Source organism: Helicoverpa armigera, chromosome 13, assembly GCF_030705265.1.
Source record: "Helicoverpa armigera isolate CAAS_96S chromosome 13, ASM3070526v1, whole genome shotgun sequence".
Taxonomy (NCBI): Eukaryota; Metazoa; Arthropoda; class Insecta; order Lepidoptera; family Noctuidae; genus Helicoverpa; species Helicoverpa armigera.
The window spans coordinates 7653781-7680950 of NC_087132.1; the positions used below are offsets into that span (position 1 = coordinate 7653781).

General features: G+C 32.7%; 1 protein-coding gene across 2 annotated transcripts in view; it reads right to left on the reverse strand.

Moving 5' to 3' along the window:
- LOC110370717 (uncharacterized protein) overlaps window positions 1–19527 on the reverse strand; it is a 35595-nt gene extending 16068 nt beyond the window's left edge. Inside the window, exons 1-2 of one of the 2 annotated variants that reach the window (XM_021326625.3) lie at window positions 19368–19527; window positions 11381–11688 (exon numbers count right to left, since the gene is read on the reverse strand). In XM_021326625.3, the coding sequence (XP_021182300.1) occupies window positions 11381–11522 (142 nt within the window). In that variant the 5' untranslated portion in view covers window positions 11523–11688; window positions 19368–19527. Of the gene's footprint in view, window positions 1–11380; window positions 11689–19299 lie in introns of both variants that reach the window. The other variant, XM_021326626.3, reaches the window with a different exon arrangement.
- Window positions 19528–27170: the final 7643 nt, after the last annotated feature.

Genomic DNA, 27170 nt, shown 5'->3' on the forward strand with positions numbered 1-27170 from the left:
AACTAAACTTCGCGATAAATTAAACCTTAACTACCCAGCAGGTAATTCAATACCTCATTTGCATCGTAAAAATATAAATATTAAAAAACGGTTCTATCAATGTTTTTCAGAGTTTATGGAGGATGCGTCATTCATTTTCACATCATTGCGTTTACGTAATATTTGTACCTTTGGTGATGCCTACTGTTGCAATTGTCATGCATCCAAATAATTAAAAAATATATATACATATTTAAGTAGCATCTTTCATTTATTTACGTAAAAACGTTTAAGTACGTACGTTTGTTTAAGTAAAAAAAAAGATGTACGCATTCCGATGACTTCAAGTCAACCATTGCTGATAATTTTTCTATATTGTCCAAAAATACGCACCTAAATAATAAATATTGTATAATCTAAGAGTATGTAATGAAACGGTCTTTTAAGGCTAGAAATATAGCTATTATATATGGGTAGTTGTATATTTATATTTTCTTGAAATAAAAAAAAATATCATGAAGTAAAGTCATGACTGCGAATTATCAACGGTGTTCTCGGCAACTGACGAGAAGTTCCATTCCGTTCTATTCAGTTGTCATTTGTCTATCAAGAACTATTAAATTCTATAATGACAAGAAAATTCTAGTCACCTTGCGGTTTGTTTACCTTTATTTATATTTCAATAGAAACGATTAGTCACTAATTATATCTGCAATATAATAGAAAAAGTTACCGCACATTAAATACAGGTTCATTAAGAATAATAAAAGCTTTAGTGGCTGACAATTGATAACACGCTATAAACGAGGCATTTCCACATTTCCTTCTGAAAAAATATAATAAATACTGTTGTCAGGTATTTATCACAATATAAACTATTATTTATTGATAATTGTGGTAAAAACTTAGTATTTTTTACCCGACTGCCAAAGAAGGAGGGTAATGTTTTTCATTGATAATTACGGTAAAAACCTATTATTGGCTTTGATTTTCTTTCATAGGAAAAGTGCACCTTATTGTAAAGACGCTTCTGAAAACTTAATTGGTTAGTTCTGAGATGTATTTTTATTTACAGAGTGATTTTTAGTTCAAAATCGTTAATGTGTTGATTTCCACTTTCCACGTTGTTAATTATGACAATAACAATAAACCGAGTGTTGGCAAAACAAGCACTAATTGATTGTCTAATGATAATATGTTGAAATCAATGTCGACGTAGGTGCTTGCGGTCGGCTGATCGACAACTACATTTAAATATAATTTAAATAATGACGATACACTTTATTATTCTTTTACACACCGCTTTTGACGTAACACAGTGGAAAATACATTTTATAATTTAATGGTTCAGTTTGATATTATGTTATTTTTATTAAAACTGCGCTCATATTCCTTGCCTTATATTCCGTGGTCTTAGGCAACCGCACATTATAGATTTTCATGTCATGATGCGTCATGATACGATTATTATTTTCATTAATATGTATACTGTATTATTCATAACACAACTATTTACCTTTACCTACGGAATATTATCGGATTAGAAATACCAAGCTCTACGCATTCTAAATTGTAAAGATTATAGATTAGTTAGCATAAAAATATTATGCCAGTCATTCAGCGCCTATCGAAATCTCATAGGTACCTACAGTTTCGTCACTGAACATAAGCTGTAAAATAGTTTATCTTGGGAACATTTCTAAAGCGCAATTTATAATTTATTTGTAGTGTATTAAAGTATTCAGCATCACGTAAATAATATCTATGATTTCAATAACTAATACGAAGATTTAATACCTATGTTTTCAAATTGCATATTAATTTTCTGTAGTCTTAGAAGTTATTGTTATAACTTTCGCATATTTATTTAAAAGTAGTTGTAATAGAATGACACAAGTTAACTTTATGCATAATTGAATACAAATAGCTGTCGCTAGCAATAAATATCATGACAATTTGCCTTTGAATTAATAATTATTTACGATGCAAATTAATTGGCCCCAGTGGTGCTAAGATTACACCGTGAAGATCTGTAATCTGGCTAATTATTAAGTATAGCGTGTTAACGCGATAATTAAAGCAAAAAGCAGGAAATATGTAAATTAATGGTTAAGAGATTAAAGGGAAGCCGAGATAATAAGTAGGTTTCAGATAAAGTGAGCATATGATTAACGAAATGACTTAGAAAATTCACACTTAAATTATATAGCATAAAATAAAAATCTAAACATATAACTAAAAATCCAAATGTTTGTCTCTTCTTGAGTGTGAATAAGATCTTACAAAGGATAAAATGTTAAGAGAATAGTTCTTCATGAATTAAAAAAAAAAACTGTTCTAAGAGAAGTGCTGTTTTGTCCATATCCGTCACTTAGGTAGGTACTGATAATAATATAATTGGTCAAAAATCGTGATGATTGATTGACTTCCTTTATTTGCTGTTGTTCGGCTGTTGCCAACGAATAATGTGTTATATTTAGAAACAATTTCAATAAAATCGGAACGGAATTAAAGGTTTATCAGAGTGGATACCTAAAATGGGTTTTCCGCTATCGCAAAATTCTTGAATAGGTAGTTTATTAGTTTAATATCTTCGATGATAATAGCAATCAATCAACTAATCATTGTATATCCGTTATTTCGATACCTATGTTTGTGTTCAGCGGAATTATTCTGTAATACATATTAACATAAGGCCTGTATTAAAATATTCGGTTTCCCTTCCTCTTCCAGTATTTGTAACGTCGGTAACATATTTTAAGTATCATGTTCCTTTGTTTATAATTGTTTGTTATTAGAGGATACAGGCCGATATTGTGTTACAAATGTCGGTAGCCTTGCGATTTATCGTACCGTAATCGGTAAAGATATGTAAACTTATTCAGATTTATGAAATAAGTACCTATATTCTTCCCAGAAGCTAAAACGACTCTTGGTAGGTAGGTATATATATTGTCTTTATATTTTTTTATTTATATCTTCTTCAAAACTTTTCCGATGTCATCACCCTCCATATATATCATCATCACCATCGTCTATCTATATACCAATTTTATTTGGGGTCGATACAGCATGTTTTCTCCTTCCATACTCTTTTATCTGTCATCTCACAAGTAACATTGTTTCTAGCCATATCGACTTTCACACAATCCGTCCATAGATTTTTTGGTCTTTTTCCGCAGTATAAACTTTTCCGATATGTCACAAGATATTCCTACATTTTCCTGATATGGTATTTTGATAAAATAATGTAATTAATAAGAATATGAATGGAAATGCAGTAAATATTTACATATTCAGGTCAAGAGGTGAAGTTGTATCGATCGTTTAGAATCTAATTATTTACGGTACTTCATGCCCTGATGATCACCGATACTTCGCGTTTGTATTTCAAAACTATGAATGATTAAGGTTAGCATTCTCTTTAATTGAGGTAACCTTTTGTTCAAGAATATTCGGGAAAAGTATTTGATGTGTTCGGAATGTGGAATAATTAATTTCTATTATAATTACTTTTCCATTACGCTATTTTAACGTAGGATGACATTTTATTAGTGACCTACATTTATTGCACTTACACATTGCAAAATATTTTTTAGTTGTTTTTTCAACACGTCTATTTGTCTTTTATTATTCGTTGATTCCGCATAAAACAATGAAGCCTACTTAGCATATTACCCAAGTTGGCACATACAACAATTGAAAACGTTGAAATAATCAGTATTCACCTACATTTTGTATGAAACGATAAAAATCTTTGGTCCCAATAACTTACAGTTTAACAATACAAGACGTCTTGATGAATATTTATAATGTGCAAAAATCGATTGGCAGGCAGCGAGTATGTGCGTTTGCGCATATGGGTGTCTCATCATAACATGAATGAGGAAGTGATTTATAAACATAGCCAATCCTATATTATATGTACCTGTACGAGTACAGGGTACTTTAAATGATAAGTTGATAACTGATGGTTGAACAAACGTGTTCATTCATAAGCTTTTTACGTCGTAATGTTTCTTTCCATTGATAACTGAAGGAGTTGATTATATATCTGGGTATGTCCCATATGAAGCCCCTGTACATAATATTACAAGCAAGTTAAGTATAATGCTAAATTGACAGTGAATTCCCAATGGCAATTAAAGAGCCTTTAATCAATGAGCCGTCTAATGTCGGGTAATATTATGTTTTCCCAATTTCGAAATGATATCACTTAATTAAACAACAAACAATAAAGACATCGTTAATAGTGAATCAAACTAATGCTTTTCCTTAATTTATCCCATGATCCAATGAAAATGTTTATTTGTTTACAAGTATTACTGAGTCGTCAGGGCGTATGTAAAAATAAAACTTATTTAAGCAGGCCCTTATATTAGAACCCTTCTGATGTATTTTTAGACACCAGTCGTAAAATGCTGAGCAAAAAATATAATTTTAGGGCAGTCCGGTCATTGTACGACCTCAGCCTTCAAGTAAATTAAAGAACAAAGTGGTGCAACTAGTTTTTATTTTTTGGACTTTTTATACTTGTAGAAAAACAAAACAGAAGGTAAATAAAGGTGATGTCTTGCCCATTTTGAGTATTTTTTGGCGGAGATTTTTGTAAAATAATGTCATTTGCATCATATTTCAAATGTTATATTAAAAAAAAAACCTATCTTATAAAAAGCCTATTCTTGAGTAACCCTCCTGTAAGTAGGTTATTTGTGGGCATGTAACAGGCAGATTACCTGAATTCAAATATAATAGCTGAAAGTGAAACCAGATTAAGAATGACGTATGATTAACCATTTCAGGTAATTATGTAGGAGAGTGTCTATTTCATTTTTATACTGGTTGTCCTCAAAGCGTTCCAGGAGTTCCAATAATGTTTACTTTGAACAATAAGCATTTTAATTAGTTTCGTAGTTAGACGACCAACGACGCTCTAATGACCGTAACGAACAAACTAAGTAAATGTCACATACGCGTACTTTATGTGGGTCACGTCAAATCTACTCTTAGTATTGCGACAGGTAGCTACGTTTCCATCAATCGTCAATATTCTTTAAACATCATCATCATCTTTAGCCTTTTTGTCGTCCCACTGCTGGGCACAGGCCTCCTCTCACACAGAAAATAATTGATTGTTAATCACCACGCTTGCTCAAAGCTGGTTGGTGATTTAAGACCTTATAGTCCAGGTTTCCTCAAGATGTTTTTCTTACACACAAACTTAGAAAAGATGCATTGGTACACACTCATACTTGGCAAGTTGGTTCTTTACCCACTAGGTCACCACGACTTTTCCACGACTTTTTATTGATAAGATCGGTATTTCGCAACACAAATAAAACAGTAATACCTAACTTATCTTAAATCTTTAAATACCGTATATCTATCTTCTATAGTAGCCGGGAACCTGAAAATAGATACCTACTTACTGATATATCTTATACATGATTACCGATTCATTTACTGATACTCGATAAGCAAATCGGAAAAACAAGGTTATTTTTAGCATAGGTATAAACAATTAAGTAATTATTTTTTTATACTTTCAATATTACTGACATATTGAAAAAGTACCTATATTTATCTGATATTCTAACTACGTTATAAATAGATCCAATTTTCACAACTGGTTGAATATTGAAATTACCGAATACTGGCCGTTTCATCCGGTTTCACCCGCGTCCCAAAAGCAGCACTTCCTGCCCTCTGATAAAACATGACAACATAATATGCAATTCTATAAATACTCAAAAACCCTTCCTGAACAGCCGCTTAATATATATATAACCATATCTGTTAAAGCATTTTTATAGACGCCCTTGATCACTAAATCAATACTACTCTTATCGATAGATTACATCCTATGAATCGATTTTACTATGGACGGTTATGCAATTCGTCCGCAGTCGTAACGGTGTACTGTGTGGACCAATGTTCTAGCATAGTCTACTAATGACACAGCTTATGTAAGCTTGACTAACGACAGAACTACCAAAGAAAGTTCTCGAGAGAATTCCAGTAAGCCTTATGAGTTAGCACATAAGACAGAACCGGAACGACCCGCAAGACACCGCGTCTTACCAAAGAATTTACATAAATATTACACATAGGCATATACATAAGTACAATGCGGAATGACTGACCTACAAACGACGTAAAGAAAACGATTTATTTTAACATCTAGGAATGTCGTGCGTGATAGATAGACGTCCGTGAAAATTTATCTTAGCGATAAAAAGTGTGACAATTATGAAGAAAATATCGGCGTCACATATCTGTAATGATATGCTATAAGAGAGTAGGTATTTTTTTAATCAATGAACAACAACATGAGCACAATCAGTGCTTTTAAATTTTGGAGCGTGTGTATTAATTCTAGAAGATTTGGAATATATTTCTTCACAACACAAGATATTAAGCAAACGTCTTTAATGTAGTCGTTCCATCCGTTTAGGTTGTTAAATGTCATTGCGAAACTTATAATGGTGAAGTCGCATAGAAATTTGACAAATTACCATCAAACACTTCGTTTATGTAAAAAGGCATTATTCAGGCCATGGTTAATGGAAACTCAGGTTAAGTTTCAGCTTCATTTTCCACCAATTTAGCGCTGCATACTGTTCTACGCAGAGATCGTCATTTGTTTTCCATCATGGTGAAGTAAATATTCTTAGTCTGGGAAATAGGAATACTAGCTTACACGTGTTTGCTCAATAAAGTCTTATTTAGAAACATGGATTTATTGAGCTGATCAATCAACTCAATCAAGGTTCCGTGTACAAAGATTTCCATTTATAAAGACAGTTACCATTCTAATAAATATAGTATTAGATAGAGCTGATCTTGTATGGTATATTTCCTCTATGGGTTCCAGATAATATATTCTTTATTTAGATATTTATTTCACAATATTGAGGTTAAAGTCTGACTTAAAATATTCTAATGCAAGATGACCCCTCGAATTTTGCAATTGTGAAGAGATATTTGCATTCAGAAGTAAAATATGTAGGAATATATACAAGAATCAAATGTGTGTTGAAAGAGACATGTACAAGCTTTGCTGTGTTTATAAACAGACATAAGATGCTTCCGTTTACATTACGTAAATCAACGGAAGGTAACTCTGCCAACACATCTTGTACGTGAGAAATACTATATATACGACGCATTGTAATAATGCAATCAATCTCACCGTAAGGAAGCAAGCATTTTCCTACATTCGCAATAATTTTAAGTGTCAATCGTATATCTATGTAAATCTAATGTATTGTTATAATATCATTACACAGCGGTCATTTTTTTGCCTCTTATCTGTATGCTAATATGACGTCTTTAATATAATGATTTGAATAACAACAATTTGTTACTAATTGGGTTGTTTATCTTCACGAAACTTCAGTACCGGGAATTGTATGTATGTAATTTGTAGCGCCGGATAAAACAGTACAGAGGTAAGTTTTTAAGCCATGCGGTAGCAATCGATGGTATACCTATGTATGTCGGTAATGTTACGTAGAAAGTAAAGAGTAGTTGGGAAGTTGACGTCATCCAAGCTGTAGAAAGCAAGGAAAATAATACACTACTACTCAGAAATGTTAATCAGCCATATGATTGACTGCAATTGAATATAAAATGTGTAATTAAGTACTCTTCCATGATTTATTTTATCAAGGTGTCAATAAATATTAACATTCATTGTTCTTTGGTACAGGCATTAACCTGGCGTATGTTAAGATATATTTTAGGATACGGGACGTACCGTCAAGGTCATCTGAAAATGCATGCAAGATAAAGAAACATTTGTATGCAGAAATATGTACAATCTTGAAAACAACCAGTGTTAAAATTTTGAAAAACAAAAGAACAAAAAATTTATGAAAAATAAGACCAAGTTATCTTCCAGTTCTATCTTTAAAAAAGATAATTGATCCTATGAATGGCCAGTACCACTAAAGACAATTGTTACTACGTAGGTCCGATCAAAAAGGTTTACTCACGGCCACTGTCAACAACCTGTTATATTATTGTTATAGTTCCATGGGTCAATAACTCATTACGTATGTCGGAATATAATTATCAAGAATTTTGCGGTGATTATTATAATTTATAATCTTTATTTTATGTTTTATTAACCTTGCTAATTACCTATTCATTATAAGTGTGCCAGACCAGACGTCCTGTAAATTTTCACACGCTTAATTTTAAAATAACTTTATTTGTCTGTATTTAATAATTACTGTTTGACGTCTTCTCCGTAGGGAATTTATTAGATTAAATCACAAATGGATACGTTATTATCTGTTAAAAAAATAATACTGCTCTCAAATGTAACCACATTGAACCAAAACCAAACTGAACGTAACGGTTGATTTTATTATTATATCTTGAAGTCTCGTTGTCAGCATTACTTTATATACTACTGCATACTGTACTAAAGAGTCGGCCGACTGTTGGTCGGATGGTCCGAAAATATATTTTTTAAGAAAATCGTGAATTGAATCAAAGTTTTCAGTCGGTCTCTTACCGGCACATTCATTTCCAAACTGATTTATGAGCCTGAACAAACTGCCGGCCGACTAAAACTTTGCAGTGAATGGGTGCACCAAATGGACGTAGTGCAACTTTTACATACTTACTCGACGCGCAGAAAGTCATCATGTCTGACCGATAAGAAGTATGAACATTGCAACAAGTTTATACACTTGAGTGCAAAGAGCTCAAGTACCGGCTTACACTATTTCTTTTATAAGCCTTGCGTTTACAAGATTTATATGCCTAGATAGAACATGGCAACAGATCATTATAAAATATTTTTTTTGTATTTATCATTATTTTATTAATTTATGGGCTTTTGTTTTATAATAATAGAATAAGTATGTTATTGTTTTGACAGCCATGTAAGCAATTAACTTATTAGATGTGATTACTCTAAATAAGGTGGGAAAATTAACACAAAGGGGTAATGAAATAAATTATAATTTTTTGTGAGTAGTTACCTACATGCTTGCGTACCTAATTTTGTTGGACAAACATATACATTTTTATTAATTTGACTAATTTTAATGCAATATTTTTATATACGTGTACGAACCTACCCCATCATCACCATTTGATTAAGCGAATATGCATACAATGCACAATATAAATGCATGGTTTTATAAGAACATTGCAAATTAAGATATAAATAATAGTCATATCTAGGTTTCAGTGCCAATCCGTTAGGTTTTCTTATGTAAGTAAAAAAAAGTGGAACAACATCGCTTACGTAAGTTTTATATGTATATCGGTCTATTGGGTTTTATCTTTAATATTATGTTATGTATTCTACCTATATAGTTATTGGTGGGTAAAATATTGTTTTCATAATACATACTTGCGCACATATTAATGTTATAAAGAAAAGTTACTGTTTGAAACAATGTCCTGGAATTTTGTTTAAAGCCTTTTCAAAAGTCAGTTTTTTTTTGTAATAACAACTATTGTTTTTACTCTGAAAAAAGCAAAAAGCATTTTAAAAAATGACGCTGAAAGAAATCCAAGCATACTTGCAGTTCATTTCACTAAAGATCTTTTTAAGTGTTGCCAATGTTATTTTGACCTTTATTACGAAAGCAATAAGGTCACAAAGATATTATATAATATAAGCTTTCACGCGCGCTCGCTGACGTAAAATTACACAAAAATTATCGGATGTGTTCGCTTGGAGATATTTATTGAATTTTTTGTTTTTATAAGAAACTAGCTTTTGCCCGCAACTTCGTTCGCGTGGAATAGTGACTACCAGCAGATTTTTGATTTGACCAATAGATGGCGCTATATGTCCGGATTTTTTTTTTGTAATAAAAACTATCCTATGTCCTTTCTCAAGTTTCAAACTATGTCTGTTCCAAATTTCACACAAATCGGTTCAGTAGTTTAGGCGTGAAGAAAAGACAGACAGACAGACAGACAGAGTTACTTTCGCATTTATAATATTAGTTTGGATTGAGTTAGGGAGTACTGGCAAGTGAATTTATTTTAATTGCATTGATTAACATATTACTTACTGTTGTTGGTGTAACTTTTTCATTAAATGATAATATAGAGTTTCAGACATTCAATATAGACATTTCAAATGACCATTCATTAATCTATACATTCTTAATATTTTATTTACTTAAATAAACACACTATGATCTTTTTACAAGACTTAAAAACACCACAAGAATCTCCAAAACAAATAGGAAGAAAAAAAAATCAAACAATAAGTCAACGTTAAACACTATGTAAACAAAGTACAAAGGCATCACGACTTAATTTATTAGCGACTTAACAAATGACAAATTCGCAGCTGTCTAGTTCGACCGATAGTTACAGATCCCTTGACACCAATATGTTAAGTATAAAGCTACTTAAATAAATCTATTGCCAATAAGCAATAATGACCTAGAAATAAGTTGCGTGTAACATGGAACGAACGGGTGGCATACCGGTTTCTAAGTTGACGTAACACACAGGACAAGCTAAGTCCTTACAGGGTTATTATCAAAAAAATATAATATGAAATAACCAAAAAATAAAGTCAAAAATTCCTACGTTCTATAAATCCGGTGTTGTTTTTATAAGGTTCGATAGAAAACAATAAGCCGAGATAAGATAAAACTAAATTAGTTCTAGGTTATATTAGTATTTAGCATTTTATCAGGGATTAAGATTTGTATCAAACATCTGACTGCATCATGAAATTCCCATGTAGAGTAATAAGAATGACTAATATAAGTTGCGTGGTGTTGAGCGTTTTAAAATATATTTAAGCAAAAATATGCTTGTTAATGATTTGGTCTCTGTTTTAAGCGCCATTAAAATTATTTTAACGCCAATAAAATCATTTAAGCACAACATCAATTCTTCACTATCCTCCATCAACGGAAATAATCAAACGCGGTCCGGAAACCGCCGACATGTTGCTTCGCGAAATATTTTGCAAAACGTTTGTTATCTATTTGTATTGAGATTTCACTGGTAGTGTCAAGGTGACTTACACATTTGAACTCCGGTCATGGCTCGTGGTTCATATCAGTTTAGATAAGGACCGTGACGTCATTGGACGCCCGAACGTCAAATGCGTAAAAATGTTGCTATTAGGCCGGCAAAACGCGGACCGCTTGAAGCAGTCATGGGCAACAGCTTTAAGCTGTCGACCACGAGAATCAGTTGCAACTGCTCGAGTGGTGTATGTGCGTCCATCGAACTCTGCAGTTCACTGTTCAGTCGACAACTTGAAGCTGTCGCCCCTAACTGCTTCAAACGGTCCGTGTATTGCCGGTCTTAGATAAAGACCGTGACGTCATTGGACGCCCGAACGTCAAATGCGTAAAAATGTTCCTATTAGGCTTCAGGTAGTAAAACAAATGACACTCACCCATTCGCAGCTTGCTCATGATAAACATGTTCATGTCACATGTTATGTTCTTGAATTCCAGTTCTACGGTGGTTCGTGGTAATAAGGGGACGACATTATTGTTGCCCCCTAGTATAGTCAATTCTTCCGCGCCGGGCGTCATCGTTGCTTGCACACTGAGAACACTTTCACCGATGCACGTGTCTCGATATTGTCCTCACTTTCTAAAGACTCTCGTCTCGCTCACACCAAGGAAGTTTTGTTAGGGGAACTCTGGCTAGGTAGTCGTTCCAAGTTGAAGTTCGAATCGGCTATCCATTGGCGTGTATCTGTGGAAGAGACAAAGAAATGTTTAATTTTATATAAGTAATTTACTTTTAAGTTCCTGTTGTGTATGATTGACAGCTGTCACAGAAATGATGTGTGGCAAAAATTTTTATCTGTAGAGTTACGGAACAGTAAACGGATAACCCGTATTACGGAATTTTTACTTCCATTGTATTTTTTCGGGTCACTGTTTTGTCATCTTGGCAGTGACCGTTTTAGGTTCTTGACAGAATAATAGTCATTGTTTAAGAACAAAATAACCCAAGTTTTTGTTCTGTCTCATTGTTTGAAAAAAATATGTTAACATCAATATCGGTAAAACATCAACATTGCTGAGGTTTGTGTACAATATGATTTGTATGTCAGTCAACAGTGATTCGTAAACCGTTAAAAGTAAAAAAAAACCTCGATGATAATGACACATGCATATACGCAATAACTGTTAACACGTGTAACAAAATCCAATATCAACAATATTTAAATATTAAACAAACACGTGATAAAAGATTTGTATTCTATTTGTTTATTATTTATCTGTAGTTGATTAAGTACGTAGTAGGTATATTTTTGATAAACCGATATGGGCAATTTATTAAAGGGGCAATAACACATTTTGCTTAATTTCTTTTAGTCTCTTTGCATGCTCAACGCACGATATTGCTTTATAAAATCGATTACATATCTTATTAATTGATATGTAATTATAATAAATTGACATGAATTTTTAAGCGCCTGTCATTTGATCTTTGGCAATCAATAAGTGAAAAGCCAGAAAGGCTTTCAACAAGTTTTCCCAAGCGGTGTTGGGTTGCCCGGATAACTGGGCTGAGAAAGTCTAATAGACAATCGCTTTATGTGAAACACTGAAAATCAGATGCAGACTGGAAGGCAACATGGTTAGAAAAAGGCAGATAATAGATTCAAAATTACACTTAATAATTGTCCAATGAAATATTGTAATTCAACCTGTCTAACCTAGTTATCGCTCACGATCACTTTCAGTAGAAATTGCTTCTAATTAATAACGTTTAATAGCCTTCATTTAACCTTCTAATAAATTATGGAATCATTTGTATCTGCTTATCGATTATTGTATTTATTTTATTCCTATTCATCCTACAGCCTTGGAAACGTTCTACGCTTTTTGAAAAAAATATTCTGTTATCAAAGTAGCGACGACATCACACTTCCGCGAATTTATTCGGCGATAATGATTTCATACATACCTACTTTGATTTATTATTGTTTGTAAAAATGTGTGAGAATTTTGATTATGTATTTTTTACGTTAATCTGTGAAACAAAAAATTGAGGATTTTATTAATTTTTGAAAATATAAGAAACTTAAAATCTAATTACTTCAATAACCAGTTATTGTTAGCACAAAAAAAGTAATAACATTATAAGTTTTCTGTACCGGTTACATTAAATTTTTGGCCAAAAATAGTATTAAATCTTTGGTTTACGTGAGGTTGAAAAATTTAACATTAAATAAGAACATTTAACCAAGTAGCATTAAAACTTTGGAATCCAGAAAGATTTGCGAACAATAATAAATACCTACTAATATTATATCTATCTGCACTAAGGTCAAGGAACTAACAACGCGCAATTTACATTGTAAAGTATACAGTCCAATGTAAAACAGTATTAAATAGTTAATTATATTAGTAGATATCGACTAAGTACCTATACGAACATTATCGCTAAATACATGTGTTAAAAACTGTAACATTGGCAGAATTCAGAAATGATCTCATTTACACGCAGTTGATTAAAATTAATTTGTTGATGATACTTTGAGCTCGCTTGATAGCCAATCTGGGCGGACCTCGATTAATTGAACATACATACCTATAATGTGTGTAATATTTTTTTATTTGGCCCAGAAGCTGTTATTTACATAGAAATCCTTAAGGAAACCCTCTAAGTTTCCTTTCCTCAAGAATATGATACTTGGAAAACTACCATATAAATAACGGTAATCGGCGATACATAAAAAAAACACTGATAACTAACTATATTTTCAACATTTTGTTTTTATGTCTGTATATTTTGCCAGCATTACTTCTAGTAACGATGGCTGTGATATTAACACATATTATAAACTGTTTAGATGTGTTATCTAACGGTGAAGTGTCGAAAAGCCTTACCTTTTTTTGTCCCTAATAAAAAAAATAATATAGTTTTGGTTAACCAATCAATTCAAAGTACTTGTGTGTAGTCTAGATATGAAATAGTAACTCGGTCTCATTGTTGAGATATTATCAATACGCATGGAAGCTGTATAGTTTTATTGTTCCAATCAAACGTTTAATCGAAGTTAATGGTCAATAAAGCACTCAACGAGAAACAATTGCAATGACTCCTACGTTCTTAGAATTCAATTCTTGATTATTCTTATTGTATGCATTTGTTAGTTAAAAATTGCGCGTTCTTAGTTTTTATTCAGTAGTTTGTATGTAAATTTTCCTTCAACTGTCGTTCATTAATTTAGAATTAAATTATAGGATGGTAATTAGCAAAGTCAACTAAACTTGATATGACAGTTGAAGGTTAATGTTCGGTGTTAAAATATCATTCAACTTTTTTTTAATATGGTCCCCAAATTTCTATACTTTTATTACCTACTTTATGGAGGCAAATCTATCGGAAATCGCGACAAAACCCAATAATAATAAAAAAAGATGTTTGGTACAGCATTCTGCAAAACCATGTTGGTACAAAATTATTATTGAATAAGGAAGTCCTTAAGGAAAGCTGCGTTGTCTTTCCTCAAGAAATGATACTTGGAACACTACCATAAATGAATAACGGAAATCGGCAATACCTACACAATACCTACAAGACATTATTTTTTCAAAATTTAAGAAGATTATCTGAAAGCATGAGCACATTATGCAATCGATAACATTTTCATAGTTACGAAATAAACAAATAAAAAATACGTTATTTAAGAAACGCATTCAGCTGTTGAGTCTAAACTAAAATATTCCTACCAAGCATTTAACGATGATTGAAACGCTTCTAATCAACGAACCGCACTTTCAATCAACAACATTACACGGGTTGGTGATATCATTCAGTTTCACTTTCAACCTTAATCCCAAGGAAATAGTAGTTGGTTTTGTTTGAACATCAGTGCCATATGGTTAGGCAGTGATATTTGAAACTGCATGCTATACTTAAGGGCTCAGTGTGTGAGCGTTTCAATTCTAATAATGTCCATGAATGTGATGGTGAAGAAAAATACAAAACGATAAAATTATTAGGCAGTTTCTTACGTTTTGAAGCTTAAAATATAACAAGAGTTATCAAATAAATTCTTTCAGACATATCTAATGTGAAAAACTTCTAGGAAAATTTATAAAAAATACATAAAAATATGGAATTCGAAAAACGTAATTCTGCTTTAATACCTTTGGTTAAATGGACTGAATCATTGTAGTGTAAGATTTCAGTTTAATATTGAAAATTAAGAGAGCTACACACTTCTATTTACTTTAGGCCACAAAATTAACGTTGTCACGCAAACTAGCAAATAGCTAGCTATGTAATAATATAATTAGCAGTACATAAATTACAGTGAGCATGCAAATCGGTTCATTGTTGTACTATTCGGCGTATCAGACGCATTAATTAATATGTCAATAGTCTGTATTGGGTGACAGTACTGACAGTTAGTGTATCATCCATCATAGAGGCACACAATGTACAATGGACGGCCCTTTATTGAACGTCATTATTATAAATTAAGTGTTAATGAGACGAGTTAAATAAATGTCATATTAATAAAGTCTTTTGTTTGATTTGCGTTTTTGGAATAAAGTTAGCATTATTGTATATCACAAAAATTTACAACATAGTCTACGGAACTGTTAGGAATTTCAATATTTGTACAATATTATAATTATGACTTACTTAAGAATGATAAGTTATTAAACAATAGTTTATCTCCAAAAATCTATATGCTATCCTTTCCACCTGATAGATATAATATAATGAATCGGTTGTTTTCGTCTTTCGTAGGTATGGGTAATTAAAACAAAAACGTGACACCACTCGTATCTGATAACAACATAATTCGATTGTTTTTCATTTTTAAACACTTTTCAATGACAATCTATTACTTTGTCTATGAAATCAATATCAGTATCAATCAATCACGATTAGTTTCATGTTACGGTTAGTTACAAAAATCTGGCATTTTTGATAAATCCGATTGCGTCTTTTTGTTTCAGATACAGTAATCAAGAACCTTTTAATTATTTTTGTATTAGCCACAGGGAACTGTACAAATGTAACTTACCTTAGTAAATCAATAATGGGGTACAAGGTTTGCGTGTTCATAGTAATAGTAGATTACAGTAGCTATAATTGCATGCTTAAATAAATGTTTAATTATTTTTGCTGTTTTTTTTAGTTTTGGTTTAAAGTAAGGCAGAAAGGCAAACTGATATCTTACAATTATCTCATTATTTGATTTGCCTGAGTTCAAGGACAAAAACTGAAACTGCTTTAAAATTAAAAAAAATGTATCATGTTCCTCCAAAGTCAAGCTACTCTTAGTTCAAATTTAACCCAAAAATGGCGCATTATTTGAAGTGTTCTGACGTAGTATGCGGTCATAGCGACCGCACTCGCAATTCCCATTGATTTATATGCGGCCCTGCAGACTCATTGAAGGTTGAGGCCATTCAACGGCGTGCGCTAGATTATAAAGATCAATATACCAACGCTCTACCTAAATAGATTTATATATTTCTGAAACTACATAAATTGAATATTTGTTTCATAACAGCCCTGAGGGAAATGATTTCAAGTTGAATATTTGAAACACATTTACAAACAAACACGTAACTCCGTGTGAATTGGAAATTGAAAAGCAAAAATCAGTTTTGAGCTTTATAGCTGTGTCTTCTAAATAAAAACAAATTAAACAGTTGTTTAAACAAAATGAAGTTTATATTGTTGAATTTGGGCTTTACGTTCATCAATGTAAGATTATAACAAACGGTGTAATAATGTGTAGAGTTGAAAGAGTAAATCGCAGCATTTGCAAAGTTCGCTCTTTTACAGTAACAGGTGCACGTTATCAACAAAAAATATTGTTATTATCCATCGATAACGGATAAACCAAAAAACTATTATGTTCGAGATTGTATTATGCATTGTAATTCCTATTCAATTTGCTATAAAATGTTCAATTTTATTGGAAAATGTACGAACAAATCAGAATCGTGTAGTTAAATGTAATTGTTTATTCCTATCTATGCATTTTCAATCTTACAATAGATCTGTAGGACATGTTTATTCTAAGTAGCTGTCATAAATTGTCTTACATTAATAAGAACGTAGAAACAGATGAACACATAAGAATGCCAAGATTATACCATTTGCTTGTTTAGTTTTCAATCAGTTTCATATTTTTTGCAAGTATTAGTTTCATAATTAATGTATACTTAGAAGTTTGTTGTTTAACACTGCCTGTTGCAGAAAGATCCATTAAAATGAAAGCTCATTAAATCTCTTGCTAATCATTTTATCTTGTTGTTAACTTTAATGGATCTTAAACGAAGTTAGTTTGACGAAGTACCTAGTGATCATTCTTAAATAGAATTTAATAAAAATATTTAATGGACAGAAATCTTGTTTTCATCACGATTCTTACATTAATATTTTCAGGTGATTGCCATTTAAGTATCCATTTTTATATATATGTAGTTGGTACATTAATTAACGAACACGTTAGCAACCTTACCTAAACCGCATTGCGTGAAAAATGTTTTAGAAAATTAACACACTTTTAAGGCTCGCGAGTGTACTTACAGTTTATTTACATACTCATTCTCCGAATCCTTGTAGACATTGCGTTAAAATAGTGAAACTTTAATTACGCCGACTTCGAAGTCAATATTTATTTTGGCACAATTACGGGACGCCTATTTGTCTCGTGTCGTCACACTGTTATTAATAGACTTTGTCAATGTTACGTCGAACATTTTTAAGATTAATGAATTGTGATTCATGAAAAATTATTTTTTTTCACAGTTTTGTTCAATTGTTCTTCTTTATGGTGATTAGAGGTGGCCATGGATTGTTCAGCGAAGTATAGCGGCCATGACCATAATTTGCTTAAAACTATTTTACGTATTTATGTTCTTTTTAATGTTACAAAAGTTTACAAATAGGTATTTAAGTGATCTTCTATTAATCAAGCTTTATAGGTATATAATATTTTACTTTAAAAAACTTCTGTTTATGACTGAATTATTTACTTCCACCACTTCCTGAGGATGTGATTCCTACGTATTTCTTTATCAGCGTTATGTGTCATGATGCTGCGAATCATTTGCGAATTGTTTCAATATCTAATTATGTATATATTTTTTTCTGAGTTATACGTTTTAGGGCGTTTTTAATTTTCCGTTATTGTAATAAAGGTTTAAGAATTTCATGATTCCATATTACAGTTTATTGCAAAGCCGGATTTGCAATTAACCATTATATCAATATACAATATAAATTATACAATGTCGCATTGGCAGATAAGAGGAGTAGAATCGTACTACGAATGCTGATATTATTTCATTTTAATTAATAAAAACAATTGATAAGCACTCCTTTGTGCGGTAGTGGGTTGCGATTTCATGAAGTTCAGACTATGTACTTTACATTATTGACTGTTAGTCATTATTTAGTCATAATTTGTATTTAAAATATAGAATCGGATTTATACATTGTGGTTAGAATAAGAGCATTGTTTAAAAATACATAATATGATACAATTTGAAAAAAAACTGGACTATTTTTAACAAAATGTTTAATTTATTATTGGCTTTTAATAACAGATGATTTCAAAGTTAATATTTGCTGATAACTGTTCTACTGTTACGAAATCTGTTAGACAGGTATTGCGTTACTTAACTAAGTCAACTAATGTCAACATTTACCCCGGTTAACGATTTACCTTTAGGCAATGTTGACATTGCCCAGTTTGTGCCGGCATAATCTGAAATTCATAAGGTGACATACAAAGGTCGATGTTAGAAAGGTATTCTAATTTATTTAAAAATATTTTATGAATGTTTCGTTAAATTGCAATTGATGTAAAATTTGTTTAGGTATGTTATGCTCAGTAGAATAGTTGCATTAAAGAAAGTTATTGCAATTTATTCTATTCTCTCACATACAAACACTTATCATCAAGACCGGTGAGAAATTGCGAGTTCTTATAATACCACACCTGTGCCTAGTTGACGTGAAAGTCAATTATTTTCTGAAAACGGTACATCGATGTAGGTCGACTTTTTCGTGAATTGAAACAGTGTTTCATAGAGAAAGTAGAAAGTAGCAATCGCTAAAAATAATATTGATAATTTTGTCGAAAGATAAGCGTGGAAAAATATAATCGAGGCGGATAATAAATGACGTGCGTATGTTTATTTTGATAGTTTATCTGAAGTGTTATCTGACGATAGAATTCTATAGCTGTAAATGTAGGTTAAGTTTATTTAACCACATGTGTAAAACGAAAGTAAGTACGACACTGCACCATGTAAACGTTAGATAGCACAAAATGAAAACGCCTTTCTACACTCTTCAATGACTCACCAAAAATAGAACGCCTACAAAAACAATTGAATGCGTAAAATTTAAGAAATAAAAAAAATATTTCTTACATTAAACTGTATCCACACACTAGTGTTATATCATCCAAGTGATAAAATAATAAAAGTTCACGAACTCCGCGATATTATTCACGTCGCGATGTAAATATTTCGGACAGCGACACGACCGCGCCGCGTACGTTTCGAGCCGCGACTGAATACACGCAGACACGGGAGTCGGCAGTGCGAACACGAAACATATGCAAGCTCTGTACTATCATTGATTGTGTTCCGTACATCGTTGCGATGTTTTGTTTAGTCGCAGCACTATTCTGAAGAAGTGCTATTCAGGTTAATTTGCAGTTAGAAAGATTAAAAAAAAAACGGCGTATTTTTACTTAAAACAAAAATTTCCATATGTAATATGTATATAAATTGTGAAAGACAATCACTGTACTAAAATTATAGAATTCCATTAATTTTTCCTAGCTTGTTGATTTTTTAGAGGACTAGCAAGCGCAGCGAAGGACGTCCACCAACAAGGTGGAAGACGCTGGATGCAGGTCGCCTCCAACAGGTATCTGTGGAGATATAAGGGGGAGGCCTATGTTCAGCAGTGGACGTCCTACGGCTGAGATGATGATAATGATGATGATGTAGATTTTAATTGACGAGTCCGAATAAAAATTTCAGATATAGGTAGGTACCTATTTGATAAATGAAGATTCTAATAATTGTGTGTGCTTAATATTTCCGTATTCTCAATCAAGAGTAAAGTACACAGTATAATAGTAATAATGAGTAAGGAGCTTTTGAATTAAGTAATTTGTGCTTGATGTCACAATCGTAAATAAGTCTTCAATAAGAATTATGCTGGGAAAGAAGCTAAGGTGTCGTTCTCATAGTTTTTAGATTTTACATCGAAAGTAGGTGAAACCATCTATAGCTGGGTACATAGTATGTTGTTATGAAATTGACATAGTGATCCATTAACATCTTTCGATTATGTCTGCAAAATTTTTTACTACTTACCAGTTATAATGATCACGTAATACGAGAGATATGAAACGCTGAAAACGGTAATGTTAAATTTTTTTATTAAAAAAATGTTCTTTAGGATTTTTTCAGCATTTTGAATAGCACGTCTTAGGTATGTATTAATTGAATGGTGAAGAAGTACTTAAAATAAAGTATTGATAAGTCAAATATTGTAACTTTGATTTTGTAGGTATGTTTTCAATAACTTAGTACTTGATATAAATGAATATGTATTCAATCGAAGAAAATCTATTCAAATGTTTTTATTATCATTTATATATTAATTGGATGCTGTCAAAAGTTTGCTATAAATTTTATGTTCACAAAAAATTATTAATATGATTTTAAAAATACGTGTTTAAGTGGCTGTACAAAATAGGTAAAAGTAAGTGGGTAAAGACAAATTGAAAGATTTGTATTTCTACGGATATTTTCAATAGAACCTTGAATCAGGAACTTATAGAAATTGCAAGATAGACACTTCTTCTTCATTGACCACAGCGTCTAGGACAGATGATTGTGTGTTGTTAGTGCTGCAAACACTTAATTTTGTGGCTAAATAAGAGATAGGTAGCTGCACCACTTTTTTTTGCCAAGATAGACAAAATTGTCTAGAAATTTTAAACTAACAAAGAAAAATTTACCAATTCAATGATGCTTACTCCCCGTTTTATAAACTCAACCACGGAATACTAAAACGATTGCATTAATTGAAATAATGACAATTAAGTTTATTGATACTACATAACATAATGTAAGATAGCATGAGTTAATATTCGTATAATTATTTTTTTGCGTAATGTACCCATTGTTATCACAATAATTATGACTTCTAGAGTGCATATTACGTACTTGCATTATGAATGCAGTATCTACCTTAAATAAGTCAACAAATTGCATTATCTCTAAGAAAAAAATTACTATCAAACGTCCGGTACATAGGGCATTTCTGATAACTTGTAACATACCTATCCAGTGTCTACCTATGTTTATTGAATGTAATAAACCATTATTGTGGTTTTACTTTTATAGCTAACTCATTATGCAAAGTTACCAACAAAACCACAGGTGCGTTATTACGAAACGTAGGTTAGTGTCGGCTCACGTATTGTTAAATTGCATTGTTTAGAAAAAAACCTCAATAAAAAAACGGGAAAATAAAATAAAATGACCTATGTCTATGCAAACATTCGAGAACTTGATAAGTGCTAAAACTGTTTTTCAAAGTTAGCTCTTAATTGGCATCAACGTAACACGTTATTTTAGTGCCTTTATTGGTGTTCTCAATTCATAAATATTACTTTATGAAAAAAAATCATGATGCACATTGCAGTCTTGCGACTATGTAATATACTTATGATTATGAATATGCAACTCTTAAAAACCAGAAGCAGGTTTGTTTAACGAGGAAATTACGAGAAATAGTTTAACATGAAAATCAACTAAGATTAATCAGAAACGCGGCAAAATCGCATTCTGTCAAACGATAACATGTCTTGTCACAATGACGTTCGAAAAAAGAATCCTCCAAGCATAGATGAACGGCTGAATGGCGAGGTGTCTATGGTCGCTCGTCTCTGCTGCCCTCTTTGTAACTACTGGCAGCTAACACGGCCTCTCCTGACACCCTGACGTCCTCGGCAGGATCTGGGTGAGCCTGGTTGAGTCTCGGAACACCTGCACATTCAATAAGCAAGTTGGATCTAGCTCAATTTCGTCATATTTAAATCTCGATTGGTTATCGTGGTCATCATCGGTTTTTCTGAACACATGACACTTTCAGAATAAAAATTATTCGAGGACTTACAAACCTCAAACAATGTACTAATCCATTTAAAGAAAGAAAAATAAATAACATCAACTTGAAATCAAATAACAAGTACAAAATGAATAACAGAACACTGGTATACCAATCAGGGGCCCGATTCTCCTAATTTTAGTTAAGCGGCATACGATTCGATTCGACTGAGATCCAATCCCGACTCGATTACGATTGAAGCGTATGTGGCATTCCGCTATTTTTTTCTTGGAAATAAACGTTTTTATCCTTTTCTGTCATTCAATAATGAATCATTTTATCTGCAAATGTTTTATGATTGAAAAATGATTGTACAGCAAACTACCGTATGGACCAAAATCACCAAAATAGCAGACCAATCGCACACCAATCAAATGTCAATCGAATACGATTGGTCTTTTATTAGTAGCAGAATGCCCGATATGGTTAAAACTGCTATTGCGATCATATTGCGATTCGATTTCTATTCGATTTTGACATTATTAACTTAGGAGAATCGGGCCCCAGTGACTCGCAAATAAATAACATCAACTTGAAATCAAATAACAAGTACAAAATGAATAACAGAACACTGGTATACCAATCAGTGACTCGCAAATAAATAACATCAACTTGAAATCAAATAACAAGTACAAAATGAATAACAGAACACTGGTATACCAATCAGTGACTCGCAAATAAGTAACATCAACTTTAAATCGGATAACAGGTACAAAATTAATAACAGAACACTGGTATACCACCCAGTGTAAGTGTTTCGAGTGTAAGCCTGAAACGTAAATCATGTAAGAAGAAACACAATTACGAATTAGTTATACCGTGAGCGCAAGCGTAAGAAATGTGTTATCAATCAAGAAAGATGTTATCAAGAACAAATACTCGAACTATACGGAAGTCATAGTCAAATCAAGTCATAGTCAAGCCAGGGGCTCAAAATATAAGGGAAGTCATGGTCAAGGCAAGTCATAGTCAAGCCAGTTGTTCAGACTATACGGAAGCCATAAGCCAGGGGCTCAGACTATACGGAAGCCATAAGCCAGGGGCTCAGACTATACGGAAGCCATAAGCCAGAGGCTCAGACTATACGGAAGCCATAAGCCAGAGGCTCAGACTATTCGGAAGCCATAAGCCATGGGCTCAGACCATACAGAAGCCATAAGCCAGAGGCTCAGACTATTCGGAAGGCATAAACCAACAGAACCAGCAGGAGCACCAGCACAGCAGCGCTCGTGCCGCGACCAGGAGCACCGGCAGAGCAGCGCTCGTGCCGCAATCAACAGCACCAGCACAGAAGCGCTTGGGCCACGACACGGCCGTTACACATTCTCGTGTATAAGTCTGTGAACAAGCACTTACGACATACATTTCGTTCGGCCACTTCTGACCTTCAAAATCTTTCGTCAAATCTGGAAAGCTTTTCGCTCTCAAAGAAATAAATTTGAAAAGGCATAACTTTGCAACTATGTCTCAGAAATATCATTATTACTAATCATGTGTCAGCAACGCTGAAAACACAACTACCATTACGGTTTGATAAGTTACGTGTAGTTAACTTCACTTCAGCTTTTGCTACACAGAATACTCATAGGTGACAATACCAATGGTTGGTACATTATTACACATTTTTCCACTAAATACAGCTAAGAGCATAATTACTTCCGATGTGTAATAAAAACAATAGAACAGATCACCTGACCTCAAAGCATCTTGAATATACCGTTGCGTAGATTGCAACGCACTGCAATCCATTACAAAATAAAATAGAACGGCAAAAACTTCAGTAATGGCGGATATGCTTACACCGCGTCGTTCTTAGTAAAAGTGCCAATGAATCTGAAACTGAAATCAAAAACTTTATAGTGGGAGTGAGACTATCCCACTTCTGATCTTAAAAACCAGAAGCAGGTTTGTTTAACGAGGAAATTACGAGAAATAGTTTAACATGAAAATCAACTAAGATTAATCAGAAACGCGGCAAAATCGCATTCTGTCAAACGATAACATGTTTTGTCACAATGACGTTCGAAAAAAGAATCCTCCAAGCATAGATGAACGGCTGAATGGCGAGGTGTCTATGGTCGCTCGTCTCTGCTGCCCTCTTTGTAACTACTGGCAGCTAACACAACGTTATTAGAATTTATTACTCTTATGAATTCCTTTGGGATGTGTATTAACGTTAGCAGTTCCTATAATATACCCATAAGTAGGTATACGTACCTACTTAGTTGATCTGTTCAGGACGTGAACTACGCAATATGTTAAGAATTATATTCAATTCAGTGGATCTATACAATAAATTAAAGTTGACAGAGTAATGATGGCAAAGCACACAATCCATTATGGTTCGCTATAATTGTATAATTGCCTTCAATTATTTCCTAGGGCAATTAATTGATATGCAAATGCAACTGTAGCTGAACGGTGTCGAAATAATAGTCACTATAGGTTCTCTTTATGTTAACACTAGGAGATGATTTATTACTTCATTGGTATGCGGGTTTTTCGCAGGATTACGCCATTTTAGATTATATTAACATCACCATGGCGACTGGAAAAATACTTACATATACATGTTTTATGGATACCACGCCTAATGACGTTCTCAATGATTTATTTGATGCATTATACTGAAACATAAGTAACGAGTATTAAACCATGGAATCGTTACCAAAATATATCGATACGATATGTCGATATGTTGAATCGATCTCCAAATACTGTCATCGAATTAAATGTGAAAGATAACGATTGCATAAACAGTTACAGTTACAGCCTTTTTTTTTTTTTTTTTTTTATCGTCCCACTGCTGGGCACAGGCCTCCTCTCACATGGAGAAGGATTGAGCATTAATCCCCACGCTTGCTCAATGCGGGTTGGTGATTTCAGACTATATAGTCCAGGTTTCCTCAAGATGTTTTCCTTCACCTTTTTATCAGCCATTGGTGTCTAAGATATACTTAGAAAGTACATACAAACTTAGAAAAGTTGCATTGGTACTTTGCCTGACCTGGATTCGAACCCGCGCCCTTAAACTCGAGAGGTTGGTTCTTTGCCCACTAGGCCACCACGACTTCATAAAATGTAGGTCAAAATAGGTTTTTAGTAGCGATGACTCAATGTCTGCTCGAATAAATTATGAATATTACCGGTTTTATGATATATAGCCTAAAAGTCTTAGCAAGGTTATTATTAAGTAATATTACGATTTAAGACTTTCTAACTGTTATTAGATGATTATCATAAAAATCAAATTGTTCTGATTTACCTATTTTGTACCTTCGCAGAATTCAAAATAATAAATATTAAACCTTCGAAAAATTAATAGCTGATATCTCTCTATCACTCTCTCTCTTTTGCTCCAATTGCTTCGTAAGATTATACAAAAAATAATTCAGATTCTTGGTAAGAAGAAGAAGAAGAAGTTTCCTACACCAGTGTTCCTATAATGTAAAGTTAGAATTATATTATGGCAGAAAATCTGTGTGGTAAGAGTTTTATTAGCAGGGAACATTATGACTTGTCATTTAAATTTGTTAATCCGCGCACAGGATATCCAAACTGATAGAGAAACCAAAAGTAGGTCAATTGTTATATTTATATGGCATTACAATTATCTTTATAAGCCTTTCCTATATTAATTTTATTAACTCTATATACAATTTAATATAAATTGTTTATTTCACACAATATGATGTCAGTTGTTTAATTAGTGGCCAGACTGAGTAAGTAATTATGTTTGGTGGCAAAAAGTTTAGCGACGCGGAGTTTTTATCACAATATTTGTTATTATGGTTAATTGTATTATTTTTGCAGGGTTACCATAAATAACGCTGAACTTTCCCGATCTATTTTTTTATCCAGTTACGTAAATAAATAGGTGTATGTTAAATTCAGCATGTCATCACTGAAGCAATCATGTAATAAATCATTTTTATAATAATCTAACGGAAATTTCCATTTCGTAATCTCTGGAACTACTGAAACTATGATTTTGTTGATAAAGAATCACGCTAATCAAGGCTGTTTGATTAAAAGTTATTGAGCTTGTCAATCTGTATTTTTACCAAGTCACTATTTTAATTACCTAGATATATTTTAAGTTTCAAAGTATTTTTATATGTGTATCATTCTGTAATTTTCGTATCAAGGTAAAAATATGTTTTTTTTTTAATGAAATAATGTATACGATGAATATAAACTTCCTACGTTTTGCTAGTTACTGACGGTCATGGTTACCCTAATTCGACATTGCTACATTATCTGACCGCCGCACACTTCCGATACAAAGTGGAATGTTCGTTTCAGAGCCAAAGGGCTAAAGTTCAAGGTCATAATGTTCGGGCAATCATAGACTATTACGTTGTTCGTTACACCCTGATTCTACGTTTAAATTCATGCTCGCATAAACGGGAAATGATTCGTTTTGGTTACGGACTGTAACTTTTGTACTAGGTATTTTCTTAGTATTCTTCTTCTTATTATAAAGTACAACTAATTATAAAAACAAATCGAAAATAATAAAGGAACAATTCAGAAACAGGCGCCTGTCGCGCCTGTCGTAGCCGCAACGAGGACTTGTTTCCGCCGCTCTCTATAGCGGCTGACGCGTCTCACGGAAGGGTCGCTTTAGGCATGCTTACTAATATATTAAGTACCTATGCTTAGTGCTAAGCTGGTTGGCAGAGAGATAGGTGCGTAGGCATTTTGGTTCTAAATGCTATCTACCTACTCTACATACTCTAATATGTCAAGCATTATTTTCTATAACATCGTAAGAAATAAGTGTGAAATCAGTCGGTTGGATTCTCGATTCACAATTCACAGTAATACATGTGCTAGCATAACTATTATACAGTAACAGATACCTACTTTTTGAGTAAGTGACGTCAACTGTGTTTCAATACGGGAATTGCTGAACACCGTTGTTTAGCAACCCAAATTAAATTTGTTACTGACGGCACAATAGCTCACGTGCCAATCATCATACGATTGTATTTTATGTTTTAAAAATAGAATTTGTTAATTACTTTAAAACAAAG